This window comes from Lactuca sativa, chromosome 2 (genome assembly GCF_002870075.4).
Source record: "Lactuca sativa cultivar Salinas chromosome 2, Lsat_Salinas_v11, whole genome shotgun sequence".
Taxonomy (NCBI): domain Eukaryota; kingdom Viridiplantae; phylum Streptophyta; class Magnoliopsida; order Asterales; family Asteraceae; genus Lactuca; species Lactuca sativa.
This window is the reverse complement of record NC_056624.2, coordinates 44,353,333-44,373,898: the sequence shown is the minus strand read 5'-3', so window position 1 is coordinate 44,373,898 and position 20,566 is coordinate 44,353,333. Positions and strand designations below refer to the sequence as shown.

Here is a 20,566-nt window from a genome sequence, read left to right as displayed (position 1 = left end):
AAGGCGTCCGAAGTCTACGCTGGGCGTAGCCTCGCATCCTGCTTCGCAAATTGCACCTACGACTTCTAAAATTCATATCTTTTGCATACGAGCTCCGTTTTTGACGTTCTTTATATCCATGCGTAGGCGGGACCGTACTCTACGACTTTCTTCTAGACTTCGTCGGCTAATTCTCAAGTGATTCTAAATTTAATAGTATGAGAAGATTACATTGTTTAACGATCGTGTAAAACTCATAACTTCTACATATGGACTCCGTTTTCGTCTGGTTTTTTACCATTGTGCTCCTATTGACGAGATCTCCGATTCTCGTTTAGGTTGCGTCGGCTAAAAATCGTTCGATATACAATTCGAACTCCGGATATGCACTGTTGATCCGAAACTTAGGAAAATCACAACTTCCTAATACGAAGTCAGATTTGGGCGTTCTTTCTATGCACGCTCTTGGTTTAACAAACACTACGGATTTAGTGTAGATCACCAAGGCTAAAAAGTCCTTTATCGTAAATTCACTATTTACATCATGCAGTGTCGTGCCGGTTCTGTCATGAAACTTCGACAGACCATTACTTCTTCGTTATAACTCAAATTTCAGCGTTCTCTATATGTCCAAAATCCTTGTCATGACCACTACCACTTCATGTATCGATATAGGGTTTATTCAAAACTTAAATTTTGACGCTTATTTTTATCCTTTATTAATTATAACTTTATAAATAAGTAATAAGTATATAAATTCACATAATTCACATAATACTCAAATAATTCATCTTTATTACTTTAAAATGGGTTACAATGGTTGAACTAGATTATTGCATTATAGCATCAATGCTCAGCCTCGAAACACGGGCGTTACAATAGATACATAGCATACAAATATTCATCAGCCCCCGCCCGACATCGGGCCTTAGCCTGAAAAACATATAAACGACGATATATGTAAGAGTCACAAAGATAGCTAGCATATTAACATCACAACATAAACATGGGCCGACATTGGTGCCGTCGACCCGCTAAACCCGGTAAGGAAACTCACCTCGAATGCAGAAGCTCACTGAAAGAATTCTCTAGTTGCTGCCCTGACGACGCCTCCGAACTATCATATCAAAAATAACACCCAATTATCAATTAAGTTCGAATCCATAACCACAACTTCATACCTAGTGTAAAAAGACCATTTTACCTCTAACCTAGCTTTGTCCAAACCCATGACCCAAACTACAATATGAAAGGCCCAAAGGACCACTAATCAACCAATGGCCTAATTTTCCAAATTGGGCCCAACCCCATATAGGCCTTATCCTAAGCCCATAATCACCTTAATTACAATTCAGATTACCTTAAGTACCCCTTGGGACAAACTTGATCAAATATATAAATTGAAATTCAAAGTCAACGGTCCAAGTTGACCCAACTCGCCGAGTTGTCCTCCAACTCGTTGAGTTTCTCCATCAACTGCACATATCGGGAAAAACCAAGTAAACTCGCCGAGTTCTCCCAAGAACCAACAACTTAATGCATTAAGCTACCTTCATCGAATCCAAGAGCTCCAAAGCTTAGATTTCGACCAAAACGAGACCAAGAAGGGTTAAGTTTCCAACTTTACCCCTAGGAACCACCTAAATAGGACCAAACCCAAACCCTAGACTTAAAAGAGCGAGGACTTAATCATTAAGCACTTTATCATCAAAGAGAAAACCCCAAAGTGCAGATCTGACCCCATAAGGCTAGATGGCCACGTAAAGTTTCCAACTTTATGCTTAAGCATGATTAGAAGGAGCTCAAAAGCTCAAAAAGAGCTAAATGAAAGACTTAATGAATGCATGAAGCCCTTAAATCCATAAAGTTGGCACCTTTATGCTAAAAGAGCTCATATAGACCTTAGATCTGAAAGAATAATCATTTGGGATGTCCTAATCCCAAACATCCACCCAACCATGGCTAAAAAGCATAAACTTTAACCCAAGAAAAGATCTAAGCAACTAATAAGCAATGTGAGAACTTGATACCTCAAAAACTTGGCAAATGAGACAGAGATTCTGGATCCAATACTTCTTCAAGACAAGCAACTCCAAATTCCTTAGCTCCTTCAACAAGAACCAAAAATGAACTCTTAAGGCTCTCCCCATGCTCCCACACTCAACAATGGAAGATAAGGCTCGATTTCAGGATTTCTGGATAGAGGAGGCTTGTAAGGAGGCCAGCCAAAGAACCTAAGGCCTTTATGGAACATCCTAAAATATACGACAAAAAATTTCATTTTTAGTTTAATAATTATTAAACCAGTTGTCTGAAAACATCATAATACTATCTCATATCAAAACCAATGTATCCATAGTCAAAACATATCATGACAAAATAATATCACAGTATAAATCCCATAGATCTCATGTGCGGAAATCCTGGTGTGATGCGCAATAGTCATGTCGGCTCCTTTCCCTTCGACGAGGAAGTACCTGAAACCAAAATTGAAAACCGTAAGTACAAAGCTTAGTGAGTTCCCCCATCATACCACATACCATACAATATACATACTGCTAGGCATATCTGGGTGCCCGGCCTACCCTGCTGAGTATATCTGGGTGCTCAACCTACCCTTGTTAGGCATACCAGGGTGCCCGACCTACCCCTGTCAAGCATATCTGGGTGCTCGACCTACCCTGCCAGGCATATCTGGGTGCTTGACCTACCTTTCAGTTTATTTCAACTGACTACGGGTACTATTTCACCCATACCACTACCACATAATAACATAACATAACATAACATACTGTTAGACATATCTGGGTGCTCGACCTACCCTCCGGTTTATCTCAACCGGCTACGGTGTCTAACCCATCCCTCCTACCATTATCACATAATATCACAACATACTAGCACATAAAGCATAACAGATAGTTACACACCAGACAATTATCACAAAGACAATCATCCTAACTATAATCAACTACTAGTGGACCGACATTGGTGCCTTTGATCCACTTCTATTGGAAGGTAACTCACATTGATAATTGGGAATAGCTGCAAAAACTCCTGCTCTGAGATCAACCCCTCTCAGACTCCTACACATAAAAATTACCTTTAATTACCCTTTTCATACTCATAACCCCCTTAAGGGTTAACTTAGGTCAAAGTCAAAGTCAAAGTCAACAGCCAGGTCAAAGTCAACATCCTGGTTGACTTAACTCGTCGAGTTGATCCATCAACTCATCGAGTTCCATGAATTAGGAACCCTGAATCGCGATCCAACTCGTTGAGTTCCTCCTATCCATAGAATTGGGACTTCCCTAAACAACTCGTCTAGTTTTTCCCTTTACAGAATCGGGATACTTTGACCAAACTCATTGAGTTCCTCTATGGACTCGACGAGTTCTTTAGTCTGTTGAGCTATCTTAATGGCTTAAGTCCTTATCCTTCAGATCCAAGCTCCATACTTCCACTACATACTGAAAATGTCCTTTTAAGGGTAAAGTTTCCAACTTTACCAGTTAATAGCCCTACTTAATAGGCTTAGCTCAAACCCTAATGATCTTGATCCACAAGCCATAATACTCCAAACTAAAGCATAAAAATTAAGATCTAGACCCTAGACATCATATGAACAAGTAAAGTCCTTGACTTTCCCTCCATGCATGGCCTTTTAGAGCTTAAAAGGCCAAAATGGCATCCTAAAGCTTTCATGGGACTTCCATGGCCATAAAGTTTGCACCTTTATGCCATGAAAGTCCTTTTAGACCATAGATCTAAAAGAGTAATCACTTGGGACATCCAAGTCTCAAAAGCTAGCAAATCTTGGACCAAAACATGGAGAAATCACTCCAAAACTAGATCTAAACATTAAATAGACAAGATGGGAGCTTTATACCTCCAATGAACCAGAAATGGAGCTCAACTTCTGGATCTACTCTTATCCTTCATGTCCTTGATCCTTCTTCAAGAACCTTCTTCTTCAAATTCACAAAGAATGTACAAAATGACTCAAAACACTCAAAAATGAATTAGGGTTTCGTGGCTAGGGTTTGGGATGATGGAGGATGCAAATGAGGCCAGCCTTTGGAGTTTAAGGTTTGTAAATAGTGTGCTAAACCTCGAAAATTAGGGTTTCATTCTGGCAGTCCTACTCGTTGAGTTGAGGCTCTCAACTCGTCGAGCAGGCTTTAAATCACGCGTCCAAATTCCATTCCTACTCGACGAGTTTGGGGCCTCCAACTCATCGAGTTCCTATACAAAAACTGAATAAATTTATTTAAAATGCATACCAGGAACCAGATGTCACACTTAAAATAGGGTGCAACACCCTAAAAATTAGGGTTTCTCAATCAGCGTCCAACTCGCCGTGTTCCCTTCACCAACTCGCCGAGTTGGTTCATAAAAACGCACGTCCCAAAAGCCTCTAACACGTCGATTTTCCCACCATCAACTCTTCGTGTTGGTCCTTAGGAAAGAGGATTTATTTCCACAATTAATCTTCTACATTCCGGGTGTTACAGCCTATTTGTTGCCACTGAAGGGCTCAAACTTGTTCGTCACTTGAGGCATCAAAACCATTTGTCGTCTTCATCTATAATCTAAGTGATAGATAGAAAAATAGTTAGAGAGAGAAAGGGGTCATTATCAGATCTATAAACCTTAACAACTTGTTCAGATCTAAAACCTCCATGGCAGGCAGGCGGCAGAGGCGGTGATGATTTTTATGATATGAAAACCCTAATCGTTTGAGTCAAATGAAGATAGATTCGGCTCCGACATCTGTAAATCGAAGGGTAAACAGTGGTGGATGATCTCCGACAAACAGATCCAGAGAAAAGGCTGCTTCCGGCAGTGGCTAGTCAAGGTTTACGAAAAACAAATCTAGAGACAAGAGGACAGATCTTCATGGTGAGGAGGTAGAGATAGGGGTTTTGTTCTAGCGATCGAGGAGGCGACATTCCAAAGAGAAAGGTGGAGTTTCGACAAGGAAATGGTTATCCGGTGGGAGGTGGTTTTCCGGCGGGCGGTGGTTGTCGGCTGGGAGTGGTTGTCCAACAATAATGAAGATATATATATATATATATATATATATATATATATATATATATATATATATATATATATATATATATATATATATATATAGAGAGAGAGAGAGAGAGAGATTAATGTGAGGGTGGATGGGTGAAGCTGAGTTAGTATGTTAAAAGAGGAAGAGGAATGGTGGGTTGTAAAAAGACTTTCTATTATAACTTTACAACCATTTATTATTTATCAACAATTGATTTATCTATTATAAAACTAATTATTTATTTATTGTAAAACGACTTTCAAACTTACATTTTAGGGTGGAGGGTGGAAGGATCGGGCTCTGGCACGTAGCATAAATTATCGCCGATGAGATGAATCGAGCACAATAGACAGAAGGTTAATGCAGGTTGTGAAACCCGCTCCAATGATTACATTTTTTTCCCATTTTTTCTTTTTTCCCCCTTTATACCATTATAAATACCATCTTCATATCATTTCATTCACACATATTCTTTTCAATTCCATTCCATTTTACTCTTTAAATTTCATTCTCATTTCCATTCAATTATATATATATATATATATATATATATATATATATATATATATATATATATATATATATATATATATATATATATATATAAGTTTTTCCTAGACTAGTTTAATGCATACAATGCTCCAAAATCGAAGAAATGGTGTTGAAAGAGCATAGACTAACTCTTTTGAAAATAGATTACTTAAAAATAGACTATTTCCACCTACACAACCAAATATATATATATAAATCAACTAATCTTAATATACAAGCCAATCAAATATATAACATTATTATTATTATTATTATTATTATTATTATTATTATTATTATTATTATTATTATTATTATTAATAATTTGTTTTTAATTTTTCTTTCGGTTGGTTGCATTGAGGCTTGTCAACCAAATGGGTTGCCACTTTTGAGGATTTTATCTTTTTCCATTTTTGGGCTTTTCCCTTGCAATCGGTCCCCATATGCCCATATACCCCTTGATAAAATTTAACATGTTATTTAAGAATATACTATTTACTATCTAGCATATCATTATTGACGATGCATTTTAGCCACAAGAAATTTCTCACAAAGAAAAACATCACAGAATTGCCCTCAAGATATTCGCATCAAACAAATCAATATCAAGGATACTTTCGTAAATTCACATCTCAATCGTACGATCAAGTTTTCCTTCCAAAGCTTTCAAATACTTGCACATTTCTCACCCACACACACACTCCGATACTACACACACTTGCTCCAAGCCTACAATGGCGTTGCAAATTCATCAAATCTGCCGGCCAATTCCATCGACATCGTCATCGATTAGCTCATTGCCGTCATGTTTCGCAAAACAATCCATTGTCGCCGGAGACATTCACCAGTTTCCGTCTCTGATGATTGCAAATAAGAAAAACGGAAACAGGAAAGGATTGAGCTCGTCGATGACGGTGAGATCGAGTTTGGAAACCGCCGGTCCCACGGTGGTCGTCGGCCAGGTGACGGAGGTTAGTCAAGACACGTTTTGGCCTCTGGTCAATGCCGCCGGTGATAAGATGGTCGTTCTCGATATGTACACTCAATGGTTAGTAAATCAGCTTAAACTCAAATTCAAATTCGTACTCTTTCTTTCCTAAAATTGAATTACTGTTCTTCAATTATAGTACATGTACTCAGTACTCTTATCATCTTATCCTCTAGATCCAGTAAAGTAAACTTTCAAAAATTAAGGTCTCGTTCTCATTATTATCAACCACTGGTTCAATTTTGATATCTCGAAATTATGCAAAATTTGTTGTTTGAATTCATTCATTCAACATCACTCTTTTGTATGTATACAATTGAATCGTGAACATAGTGATTTTTTTTACTCGATTGCTTGCGAAATTAAGGTATTTTGTGGATTTAATTCTTCGTGAAACGTAAACAGGTGTGGTCCTTGCAAGGTGATTGCTCCAAAATACAAACAACTAGCCGAGAAGTACCTTGATGTCGTCTTCCTAAAGCTTGACTGCAATCAAGATAACAGGGTCAGTTTTTAACTGATCCAAAATAAGCTTTTTGATGCTCATCATTTATCATACCAAAAAGCATACATTGTGCTTGTAAATTTACAAGCAATGTGAAAAAGCTTTGAAACACAGTAGCTTTTTTGACATGGTAAACATGTAAATATTTTATGTTATATGTAAATATAATGTATAATTTTAACCCTATGAAATACTATATAATAATAATGATAGTTAACAAGTTAAAACACAAATACTATCCTTTAGTTATTTAGAAAAACAAATTTTTACTTAAATTAAAGTACTGATTTATTTTTTCAAAATAATTCGCGTCATTAAAAAACTACATAAGCCTAAATAAGCGACATTGTAACTTTTCATGTAAAAAAAAACATCTCTTGACTTAAAAGAACTAAAAATTAACAAAAATCAAAGGAATAACATACCATTCCCTTCGGGAATGATTTTTTTTTTTTTAAAAGATTTTGAACATGTATCAATAAAGTTTAAAAAAAATGATAAACTAAAGGATATAAAGTTATAAAACAAAGACCCATCACATATATACTGAATATTGTGAATATCGTTTGATGAATAACAGGCATTGGCAAAAGAGTTAGGAATAAAAGTGGTTCCTACTTTCAAGATTCTCAAAGATAATAAGGTTGTAAAAGAGGTTACAGGGGCTAAAATTGATAAATTAGTTGGTGCAATCGAGGAGGTTAGATCAAGTTGATATATACATGATTATGGTACATTTGTGTATAATGTTTAAGAAATGAGGTTGTTATTCCACTTTTAATCTATGTAAGTTGTTTTAATTTAATAGGACAATATTTAATCTAGTATGTTATATATATTAATGTTTTTCCACATAATACAAAGCATGGTTGTTGATCTTGATCTCAAGTGAATCATCAATCTTAGCCCAAGTCTCAAAAATTGACAACATTTAAGATCTTAAGATTTTAAGATCCTACAAGTGAAACACTATCCCAATCATATTATGATCCCGATCTCATCTCTTTACTTTATTGTATAGTCGAGTCTTAAAAATTCGTCTGTTCAACATGTAATCGAGCATCGCAAGTTGCAAGAAAACATTTAAAGTGTCACTATTTCATTAATTCATTTCGAATTAGACATAATGCACTCATAATAATCCCTTTGTGATCTTTATGTCTTCAGTTGTATATGATCAAATTGATTTTTTTCTAGATAAGATGTTTTCTTCTTAATTTTTACGGTTTGAAGCAACAAAAATCATGATTTATTTTTAAGAAGTTAAAGTTGATTCCACTATCAACATCTTAATCAACATGAAGTTATAATATATACTTCACACTTAATACAGTTGCGAGTCTAGAATATAAAATCACTAGTTCACTAGGCAAGTTCAAATGGACCAATACAAGCATGAATTTTAAAACTAGACCAAATCGACGGTTCAATCGGTTGAACCGAGAACCGTTCAGGTTATCATTTTTTAATCACAAAAAAACTGTTTGTTAGCAAATAAGGGGCGAACCAGCCGATTTGCAAAAAATACCGGTTTAACGAGGACCTTTCAGAATACCGGTTTTAATAAATATATGTATTAAATTTTTATAAACAATCGCATAAATCAATTTATAATAAAAAGACGACACCACTAAATGAATTTAAACTTATTAGCTAAGATATAGCTGCCAAACACAAAGATATTTCAAAATTTTTTCTCGTCTTGTTATTTATAAAGGATCATTTCTTACATATTTCATTTAGTTGGTCGATGTTTAAGTAACTATACGTCGTAAATATATGCTTTCTGAATCAAAATATTTTTTCAAAGATATCTATTTTTCTTTTAATTAATACATTTTTTTAATTAAAAGACCCACCTTATGATAGTGTAGCCTTGCCAATGACTTAATATCTTGTAGATAGATTTGGATAAGAGTTCATTTTGATAGGATCTTCTTATCCTGATCCGATCTTACGATCACAATATTACAAAATTTAAAATGATCTTAAGTAGCATCTCAATCTTGACAAATTTGATACAAATAATCGATTTAAAAAAGGACTAGTATAACTTGTTTAAAGCCAACGCTTTGAAATATGTTCTTGTACATACAAAACAATACATTCATACGCCAAGTAAGAGAGTTAATCACATCTCATAGACGATTTTTTTAAATTACATTCATACGCGAAGAGTCATCTTCAGGTTGCGCATCCAGTCCATGTAGTATGGACCTGTCAGCTTTTTTTTTGATAGAATCGACAAGAGAGTGAAACTTGAGTTTTGAGTGGAGGTTTGAGCAACACGAGCATCACTGTTTCCAAAGATCTATATTAAGAGATATAGTTTTAGTTAGTTGATATAAATCTTTAATATTTTAACCCAAATTTATATTCAATGTCAGGATCCAAAATACAATTCACAATTGTAAATTTATTAAGGTAGGTAAAAGATTCACCAATTCCAATCTAATATGAAATTCCTAATGATAAATCCGAATAATTTTCTTTTAGTGAATCGTTTCTTTTTAACGATTAGTTATGTATATCCTAATGATAAATTCGAGCGATACAAGGGTTGCGAGTAGTTCTTTCCAACAAATAGGTTTTTTTTTTTTTTTTTTTTTTTTTTTTTTTTTTTTTTTTTTTTGGTAATCAAACAGGTAAAACATATGGTATTCCGGTTTGGTCACTATTCATATTGTATGATATGAATGATTAACCGAATAACGAATATTTATAATTTTTTACTTTTTGAAGTGATATTGATATTTAAACTTTTAACACAATATCATATTTATTATCGGCAAGAAGAACTCTAAATTTTAATTAGCATTGTCATGTATATTATTATTGTTAAGAACTCTAAATTTCAATTAACATTGTAATGTATACTAACACTTGAAAATTTATAATCACAATTATAATTTATATTTCATTTTAATTTCTCATAAACATCTAATAATTGCACATTTAAAAACATCTAATATTTCAATACAATATAATTACAAAAAGAAAAACTATACAGAGGGTGATTTATGTTGTAAGAAAGGAATTTACATGTTTTTTTAGAAAGAGACAGAGGAATTTACATGTTAATATGTAAGCTAATGAATTTGGAAGGAACTTATTTTTGTGATAACTTGCCTATTTATGGTTTTGTATTAAAACTAGAAGAATTGATTAATCAGTTCTTTCTAGTTATTTCTGATTGTATGTGATCAAATAATCACTAACATTGTGAGAAAGACATGCAAAAGAAATTCATCGTAATTCAATTGCTTGAACACATGAATACGATTAAACCCAAAAACACATGTAAAGCTAAACCTTTAAATTTTGACATTTCTTGCTAATTTAGAAGAAAATAATATTAACAAACTCTTTCGCATATTTAGAAGAAAATAATCCATCAAATAATAAACTGCAAAGTCACCCGGTTCAGCCACAAGTTAAGTTAAAATTCATGTTGAAAAGGATCCATAAAACAAAAATAAACTCTACAGATTCAAAAAAACATGCATGGTTGCACAATTATTCAATCTACATGAAAAATAAAAAAATTTAAGTTAATCGATAAAGAACGAACAACAAAACAAAACTTTTTAACCATGATGGGTAAAACATGGTTGTGAGGATGATCATGTAAGAAGTATTAGAGCAATTCTTAAAAACTAAACCCAATGAAAAGTAGTAATGTCACGACCCAAAAATTAAGACAAAAAAATTCGATTTTTATATTAAATAAATCATCAACCCAATCAATATCATAAAACCAACGTGAAAATCAGAGTGTGTCAAATAATATCCAAGTACATCAGAGTTAAAGAAAACGCAGAACAATGTGGTGTGTACAATGCAGTCATCCCGAACTCTTCCCATTGGAACCAAAAGTATCTGAAAGATAAACTGAAAACTGTAAGCACAAAGCTTAGTGACTTCCCCAAAATACAACATAGCATACATATCAAACATATAATGGGCCCCGCCCGGTATCGAGCCCCGCTCAGAACAGATCTATCAATCATCCGGCCCCGCCCGGTATACATATAAACATATACTCATATAAACACGTGCAATAATAACATAGATAAATAGCATACATGATAGTCACCAGGCCCCGCCCGATATACATATCAATATCATACATTCAAGAGTTACGTAGACAACTAGCATCCTAATCATAGTAAACCATGGACCAACATTGGTGCCTTCGGCCCGCTAAACCCAATGAGAAAATTCACCTCTAATAATATCCAATTAATAATTGGATCTCGACCCATAATCAAGAATTTAAGCTTCTTGTCCAATATCCAGGGTAAAAGACCAATCTACCCTTTTTCTTACTTACCCAAAACCAAGGCCCAACTCATTTTCTCAAAAGGCCCAAATTCCTAAATGACATCCTAAGGCCTAATAAGGCCTAACTTCCAAATTGGGCCCAAAAATCATTATGGACCTAGTCCCAAGAAAGTCCATAGTCTATGCCCCAAAGTTAAAAGTCCAATGGCCCAACAAGGCCCAAACCCTAAAAGCCCAAAATATGGCCCAAACCCGAGGAAGTCAACCCAAAAGTAAAATAGTTGAGTACGTTGGGTGTACTCAGGCTTACGCTTTGTGTACTCCTTCCGGGGCAAGTATGCTCAACGTACGAGCTGAGTACGCACCGAGTACTCCACATATAGCCAACCCCACTCATTAAGCACTTATTCGGTTAAGCCAACATGCCAAACTCTCAGATCTGATTCTAGAAGGTTAACACATAAAGTTGGCAACTTTAAACCTATGCACGACTTAATGGGATCTAACACTCAAAAAGAAGCTTAATAAGAATCTTAACACTTTCATGGACAAATAACACTCATAAAGATTACATTTTTATGGACAAGGGACCTCAATGGAGCTAAGATCTAACATCCCAAGTTGCTGGAGTAGCCTATACTCCCAAACAAGCTTAATGGACCCAAAAATGCATAAACAAGGCCCTAAACTAGATCTAGCATAATGAATAATCAAGTAGGGAACCTTATACCTCAAGTAGATTGAAAAGATGATGATGAATCTGGATCTACAAGCTCAAGCTACCCCAAGGCAATCTCCAAGAGTTCTTCTTCCTTCAAATCACTAAAAACACCACCAAAACTCACTTTTAAGCTCCAAAATTCACAAAAGGCACTAGGGTCTCGTTCTTAGGGTTTAGGGGAGTGGAGTCTAACCAAAAGATACAACCAAAGCAATGTAACTTTCTTAAAGAGGGTACAAACCCTAAAAATTAGGTTTTTCCCAATCCTTGCATAAGCCCTACGTACTCCCACGTACGCCCAACGTACGGTGGTGAACCCGCGATCAATAGGAGAGCTAGTATGCTAAGCGTACTCATAGAGTACGCCCCGCGTACTGGCTAGGGACCAAAATGTAATAAAATAAGCATTAAGGGTTAAAAAGACAAATATACTAGAACTCGAATGTTATAATTCTCCCCCACTTGAATCAAATTTCGTCCTTGAAGTCCGCTGCCCCAAACAACTTCGGGCAGTGTCACACCCTAAAACCGGAATCGCGGAAACGTTCTGGGGCGGAGGACGTCATGTACAGTATCACAACACAGAATAATAGTAAACAAGCAAACAACATCATTCATTGCATTAATAATGTATTTTAATACAAGTGTGTTCTGTGTAGTTTATAAGACACCAAAAATATGAATCAACATAAAAGATGAGTCTTGAATGTGCTCCATCTTCTCAAAAGCTGGCCTCGGTACCTGTCTACTGATGACATGAGAATACAAGTTATTTTGAAAGAGTTTATCAGCTTTAAGCTGGTGAGTTCATAAGCATTTTAGTGTCATTGTTTGTATGAAAATGTTTGTAAGTGTTTGAATGTATAAGTTTGTAAATGTTTGTATCTCCTAGAAAATCCTATATTTTCTACTAAAAGTAGCCTTCTACCAAGGAATCAAAGGTGTTGTATGTTTGTTTATTGTAAAAGTGAGTATTCCTCCCAAATGTGACTATCATTAATAAAATATAGTTTTTACATTACCGTTTATGTGAAGATCACAAAGTAAATGTAATGGGGAAAATAATGAAGTAATGTAGTATTATGTTATAGTAACTACTGCTGTAGCAACTACCTTAAACCAATTGTTAATTAAGGTATAATATGATATAATTGTAACCATACTTGATCGACCTAGTAAAACACGACGCTCAAAGACGTCGAAATGGTATGACATTCATCACCCGAAGACCTGCAGGTCCCACTGTAGCTAGCAACAAGGTGTAGGGCGGTCAGTCCAGTATAGATCTATACACGAATTCACGCTCTCCCTTCAGAAGACTCTGGTTACAAAACAAGCCATGACAGATATGCCATGCCCTGAAGTAGTGCCTCACATTTATGTTATAGTATGTATGTATTGTATGTACTAGTGTAGTGTATGTTCTCTCTGATTCTCATCATAGTATGTTCTTTTGTATAGTATATAGTGTGTATGAATTGTATGTAATAGTGTATGTTCCCTCTGTCTAGTGTGTAGTATGTTCTCTCTGATTCTCATCCTAGTATGTTCTTTTGTATAGTGTAGTGTAGGTATTGTTTCTTGTTATAGTATATATTGACTCATTATGAACTGACTCTTTGTATGTTTCATTGTACTAGAAAATAGTAAGTAGTATACCTCTAAACTATACCTATTATAGTTTACTAGAAATGTTGTTTGAATGACTTAGTAAGTTTATACACCTTTGCTACCCAAAGGTGATGGAACCGATGTAAACGATTTATATCTATACATATATACATAATATATAACTAAGGATCAAATGACACTCGGACAAACAACCGGGTACTCTAAGTCCACAACCAAACAAGGAACAAGAAGTAAAGCGAGTTATCATTCCTAAGTCCTTCAAACCTTACTTATATAACTATGTATGTATTGAACATGATTTTGACAATATATAAGTTTAAAGAATTTAAAGTAAAGATTTGGCAACTAAGACCAAGTTTTATAAAGTGTTTAACATGTAAAAGAGTTTGATAATCATTTTGAAGTAGTTTTGTTGACAAAACGGTTAAAAGTATAGTAAATCCATTTGTTTGATAGTTATAAATCACATGCGATTTAAATTATAACTATAATGATTCAACTTGTATTCCCCCAATAAAAGCATTTAAAAACATTTGAAAGGTTGATTAAGGGGTATGAACTCACCTGCAGTGAGTGACGCGACTGTAAGATCGGTTTAGGAAGTTAAGTGTCAATTTCGGACTTGAGCACAAACGAATCGTATTAACCATATAATGACATATATACAATTAGTGCTTGCAAAAACTAATTATTGAATTGGGGCCACCTTAGGGACTAGTAAAAACTTATATTGAAGTGCTACAACCATATATGATTGTATATAAGGGGTATATGGCTATACAAGGGAGTGTATGGTCAAAATACACCATATTTGAGTGTGTGCGGCCAGGGTGTGCGTCCAGGGTGTGTGTTTGCAGCCGCACACTCCCTATGAAATGTGCCAAAACATATTTTAAGGCTTTAGGACTCATCTAGGAAAGTTTCTTACTTCATGCGTTAGCCTTATATGGAGTTCATTGCCATTTTTGGACCTAAAAGGGGTGTGTATGGCTATACATGGTGTGTGCGGACGTACACACTTGAAGATCATGAGAAAGGGAGTTTTTCATGCATATTTCACGGGTCCCTAGCTTAAATCAAGCTATTGCAAGTGTATATCCGATTTAGAGGCTTAGAAGTGTACATAAGGCCCTAAAAGTTTAGTAGGTGTTCTTGGTGTTTTTGAATATCTAACACCAAATAGGTGTTTTCATGGATCAAATCAAAGGGGAAGGCTAGTTAAGGTCATGTATTAGCTAATCAAAGGATGAATCACTTACTTAATTGAAGATTGGAGTGAAAAGTTGGATGATACTTGAGAGGATTCGAGTTCCAGCTTTGAAGGAGTGGAAAAAGTGTTCAAAATTGACTAAGGGTCATATATATATATATATATATATATATATATATATATATATATATATATATATATATATATATAGGTGGGAGTGTGTGGCTGGAATGGGTGTGCGGCCGCACACACTTGTGTGTGGCCATACATTCAAGTGTGCAGCCGCACACTCCATATGTTGGAGTGTTTGGCCCGAGTTTGCTTGATACGCATCGTGTTATCCCATTTCTAGGCTCCTACCTTGATTGTACTAGGTTTAGAACACTCAAATAGACCCTAAACAGTGCTAAAAGATAGCAAAACGAGTCAAATTTTGATTGAATTGATCTATTGTACATGATAGAAATTTCGGGTTGTCATAGGCAGTGCTCCCTCATCTCGTCCTCTGGCTTTGACGTCCATTCTGAACCCTTGCGATGCTACCACTGAACTTTCACCAACTCAACAACCTTGTTCCTCAAGGTTTTTGTCTTCCTGTCAAGAATCGTCACCGATCTCTCGATATAATTCAGGCGATCATCCACCTGAATATCCTCCAATGGAACCACCGCGGAATCATCCACTAAACATTTCTACAACTAAGAGACGTGATACATGTTATGGATCTAACTAAGCTCCTCGGGAAGATCCAAGTGATAGGCAACCCAGCCTACCCGAGCTAAAACCCTAAAAGGATTGATATACCTGGGGCCTAACTTGCCTCTCTTCCTGAAGCGGATGACACCTTTCCAAGGTGACACCTTCAGGAGAACCATATCCCCAACCTAGAACTCTAGATCTGATCGGCGCTTGTCAGCATAGCTCTTCTGCCGACTTTGAGCTGTCTGGAGTCTACCCTAATCCTGTTGAATCAACTCGGTAGTCTTGAGTACCACTTCGGTACTCCCCATGACTAACTGACCGACCTTTCCTCAACATATCAGGGTGCTGCATTTCCTACCATAAAGCATCTTAAACGGAGGTCGATCGATGTTGGCGTGATAACTGTTGTTATACGAAAACTCCACCAAAGGGAGATACGTATCCCAACTCCCATCGAAATCCAAAACACACACTCAAAGCATGTCCTCCAAGGTCTGGATAGTCCACTTGCTCTGTCCATCAGTCTGCGGGTGGAAAGTCGTGCTGAAATGCAGACGAGTACCCAATTCCTCATGGAACTTCTTCCAAAATCTAGAAGTAAACCAAACATCCCTGTTGGAAACCACAGAAACTAGCACCCCATGTCGTGCCACAACCTCCCTGATGTATATGCCAGCCAACTTCTCTGCAGATATACTCTCCTAAATTGGAATAAAATGTGCGCTCTTGGTTAATCGATCCACGATGACCCAAATCGAATCAACTCTGTGCGCTGTCCGAGGCAGCTTCATAATGAAATCCATGGTGATCTCTTCCCATTTCTAAACAATAATGTCTACTGGTTGCATCTTGCAATGAGGCCGCTGATATGTGCATAATTAGTTAATTATTTAACATATATTCTTAGTTATTTTTGGTTAATTATGAGAATAATTTGGACAAAAGGTACTTAAAGTGCTTTGAATTGTGTTTTCAGCCAAAAGATATGCTTGGATGTAAAAAGGAGAAAAGGAAAGCAAGAGAAGATTAAAGGGTGCCAAGAATGACCTACTCGGCGAGTAGTTCGGCATTACTCGGCGAGTACACGCGATTGTTCCAGAAGATAGATACGATTCCTGATCCAAGACGGATAACTATACACCTACTCGGCGAGTTTATTCTGCTACTCGCCGAGTACCCTCTGTTTTGAGATATCTTTATAAGACGAATCCTGATCACTTGGGATAGGGACCCTGGCGATTTTTGAAGGATTAGCTGCGACTAAAAGGTTCAGAAGGCGCTAAGGAACCCTAAGCTTCAAGAGTTGGAAGAATTCAAGCAATTAGGTTAATTCTACCACTTAGACTTAGGAGTTAAACATGTTTGCTTTCTTAAACTTTGTTTCTTTGTTTGTTTCTACTGCAATTATGAGCTAAACTCGTTTTTGTTTCTGTTTGGGGAATACCAAAGAACTCCCATGGTTTAATTATTGAATTTTGTTTAATTGTCTATTGGTGATTTGTTAAATTAAGTTTGTTAAAGAACCTTATGTATTAATCACTACTATTTTCTGTTAATTGGAAGGCAATTAGGTTGCATGAACATCACTTAATTGTTAACCTCATATGTCTATGTGAATGCTAAAACATATGCTTAGAAGTAATGATTATGAAACTAAGATTAATAAGAAAATAGGAAGATTAATGTGTGAGCTTGTTGAGAAACCACCAACAAGAGGTTAATTGAATTAATAACTTAATTGACCATTACAAATCTTATTTAACCCAAATAATTAATCTAGGGAATTAATTAGTTTAAACACTTGATCAACGCTTAAATTAGTTAATTGTCTAAGGGTTAGGAGTAATGAATATGAACCTAACTATTATCATTGGTAACCAATAGCAATTAATCTATCTTAACTTAAATAACCATAGGAGTGAATTGGTTGAACCTAAATAGAAACATTTTATCCAAATTTGGTGAAGTAGTTGTTGCTTTAGTTATTTAGTTGAATTAGTTTGTTTAAGTTTCTAGTCTTGCAAAACTAGAGAAAACCCCTTTTCTATTAATTGTTTTATTTAAATAATATTAGCATTTATTTTAATTGTTTACCGTTCCCTGTGTTCGATACCCTACTTACCTGAACTAAACTGCTAATCGATAGGTACACTGCCTTTCGTGTGTTTGACTTTGTGTGGAAAGGCTAAAATAAAGAAAATCACATAGTAAAATTGGCAAAAACTTAAAATTTTTCAATCTGAGACATATACTCGGCGAGTATATCGGTTATACTCGGCGAGTAGATGCCCGTATTCAGCTAAAACTTCACAACCCGCTTCCGTACTCGGCGAGTATATCCATTATACTCGGCGAGTATACGGTTTAAACCCAGTAAAATAAATTCTGTAAAAAAACTGCTTTTGTTCAACACTTCACCCCCATACTCGCCGAGCAGTTTCTCTCAAGCCATCTCTCAAGAGTTCTTCAAGATCTAGTCAATTTCCTTTCTTTTTCTCTTAATTCAACCACCAAGGTAACATTTTTACTCTTTAATTTCATGAAAGGTCCAGTCTTTGTCACCTATTTCCCCACATTTGGTATATTTTCGGATTTGGGAAGTTTTTCACAATTTCTAGGGCTTTGATTTACTCATGAATTAGGGGATATTTGGTGTAATTTCTTCAACATATGTGGTTAGAAACACAATTACGACAAACCCCTATGGATAAATTGGACTAATTCGCAGATTACACAGCTTCGATTTCGAATCTGTCCGAGTGTTCATACTACTCGGCGAGTATGCTCGCGTACTCGGCGAGTAGGTCTTGCAGAGATGAAAAATTTTTCTGTTTTATTAATGGGGTGTTGTTTGTTGTTGTGTTTTTGTTATGTTTTTACAGGGAGCATGGCAAGGAGAGGACAATCATCAAGAGGAGGAGGCCATGGTGATATGCCATGGTTATCTTTTCAACAAATTACCTCTAAATCCTCCAAAACTCGAGCCCTAAACAAGTTGGAAGCGCTGCGACAGAAAGAAATTCACTTGCCCACTGCAGTGGATTGGGGATGGATGGGTAATGTCGGCTTGGAAGAGGAACTTACTCGCTATTTGGTAAAAGATTGTAACTTGGGGTATGCCAACATCACTTGTGATGGTTGGCTGCAATTATTTAAAATACAAGAGCCAGTATATGCGGAGTTGTGCTGGGAATTCTTTGCTACTATTTCATTCCGAGGTGGGAGTGAATATTACAATCCAAACACGATCTCATTTTCTTTGGGAGGGGAGATGCGACAATGCAGCATGGTTGAGCTCTCTTGGCGGTTGGGCATCTACGATCAAGATATGACGATGACGGAATACTTTGAAGCCTTCTTGGAAAATACCTACAAAGAACTTCCCGAGGGGGTGGTGGCATCAACATGGTGGAGTACAATTGCTAACCGAGTCCAAAAACTTTCATGACACAAAGTCAATCCAAGAAGATATTTGATTGATTTCAGGACTTTCATGACCAGAGGAGCAAACACGCCACTGGTACCCCCGTTTGAAGACCCCGAATCCGAATTGAAAAGAAACAAAGGGAAGGACGTGGAGAGTTCAAGCACACCAAAGAAATCACCATTGTCCAACTTGAAGACTGTTTTCGGAAAAAAGAAGAGCAGCAAATCCGGAGCTTCAAGCGCTTCCTTGACAATTGAAAAGCCAATCCAAGAAGATATTGGATACGAGACCGAGGAAGAAGAGGAGGCAACGTACGAACAAGAAACCGGATCGGAGGAGGAGTTAGCATTCACTATGGCTAACATTGATGAAATTCCCATGGGGGAATGGAAGAAGAGGATGCGCGACGACCATGGCCCGGGACTTGTGCAACCCGCAATTCCCGCAACTGCTACCTTCGAACTAAAAGGTCATATCCTAGCTGCGCTTAAAGAAATACCTTTCTATGGGAAAGATCACGAAGATGCCTACAAACATTTGGATGAAGTAAATGATGTTGCTGACTATTTCAACATTCCAAATGTAACCCGCGAAACTCAACTACTTCGGATGCTTCCGGTAACCTTCAAGGGTGTTGCTAAAGACTGGCTCAAATCACTTCCTCCCGGGTCAGTCACTACTTGGGCCAAAATGAAGGAAGAATTTATAGATCACTTTTGCCCACCATCAAAAATAGCCAAACTCAAGAAGGCCATTGCAAACTTTGAACAACAAGCTGGAGAATCTTTATATGAAGCATGGGAGAGGTACAAAAGTTTGCTACGAAATTGCCCACACCATGATCTAAATAGCCAACAAGAAGTGTCCATCTTTTATGATGGAGTCAATGTTACAACCCGGCAGCTGCTAGACTCACAAGGCCCACTTACGAAGAATCCACCCCCGGTAATCAAAGAATTAATTGAAGAATTCTCTAAACACTCTAGAGAATACCACAACCCAAGGAATGATGTCACGAGGGGAACCGCATATGCTGCTACTGAAGATTTATCCGCGGTCATGGCCATGTTAAAAACCATGGATAGAAGAATGGATAAAATGGATCAAACTATCCATGCCATACGGGTGGGTTGTGAAAACTGCAATGGACCTCACCTCACTAGGGATTGTGATTTAGATGAGCACGGCAACAAAAAGGCACAAGTATGTTATTCGAGCGGTGACCGGTATGAAGAAGACTGGCGAAAACAAAAGAAGGAGTGGCTGCCTTATGAAGAGTACAAGAAGGCCAAGGAGGAGAAGTATAGGCAAAAAGGGAGAGGATACTACCAAAAAGAGGAGCCGGTGCAAGAGAAGAAGCCAAGCTTGGAAGAGATGCTAACTAAATTTGTGGCTGCTTCCGAGAAAAGACACAGTGACCACGATGCTGCTATCCAAGAAACAAGAACAATGCTCAGGAATCAGCAAGCATCCATCCATAATATAGAAACTCAGCTTGGGCAACTCGCTCAACAATTAAACCAAA

At 36.6% G+C, this 20,566-nt stretch overlaps 1 protein-coding gene and 1 non-coding gene across 2 annotated transcripts; one reads left to right on the top strand and one right to left on the bottom strand.

Moving 5' to 3' along the window:
* The first annotated feature begins 6,256 nt into the window (after positions 1–6,256).
* Positions 6,257–7,947, top strand: LOC111887165 (thioredoxin F-type, chloroplastic). The gene is made up of 3 exons (XM_023883323.3): positions 6,257–6,620; positions 6,966–7,065; positions 7,646–7,947. The coding sequence occupies exons 1-3, from the start codon at positions 6,307–6,309 to the stop codon at positions 7,778–7,780; spliced, it is 549 nt and encodes a 182-aa protein (XP_023739091.1). The 5' UTR covers positions 6,257–6,306; the 3' UTR covers positions 7,781–7,947.
* Positions 7,948–19,779: 11,832 nt separating this feature from the next.
* LOC128132528 (small nucleolar RNA R71) lies at positions 19,780–19,886 on the bottom strand. Its single transcript, XR_008230572.1, has one exon. It is a non-coding gene; the product is annotated as a small nucleolar RNA R71 (small nucleolar RNA).
* Between the last annotated feature and the right edge of the window lie 680 nt (positions 19,887–20,566).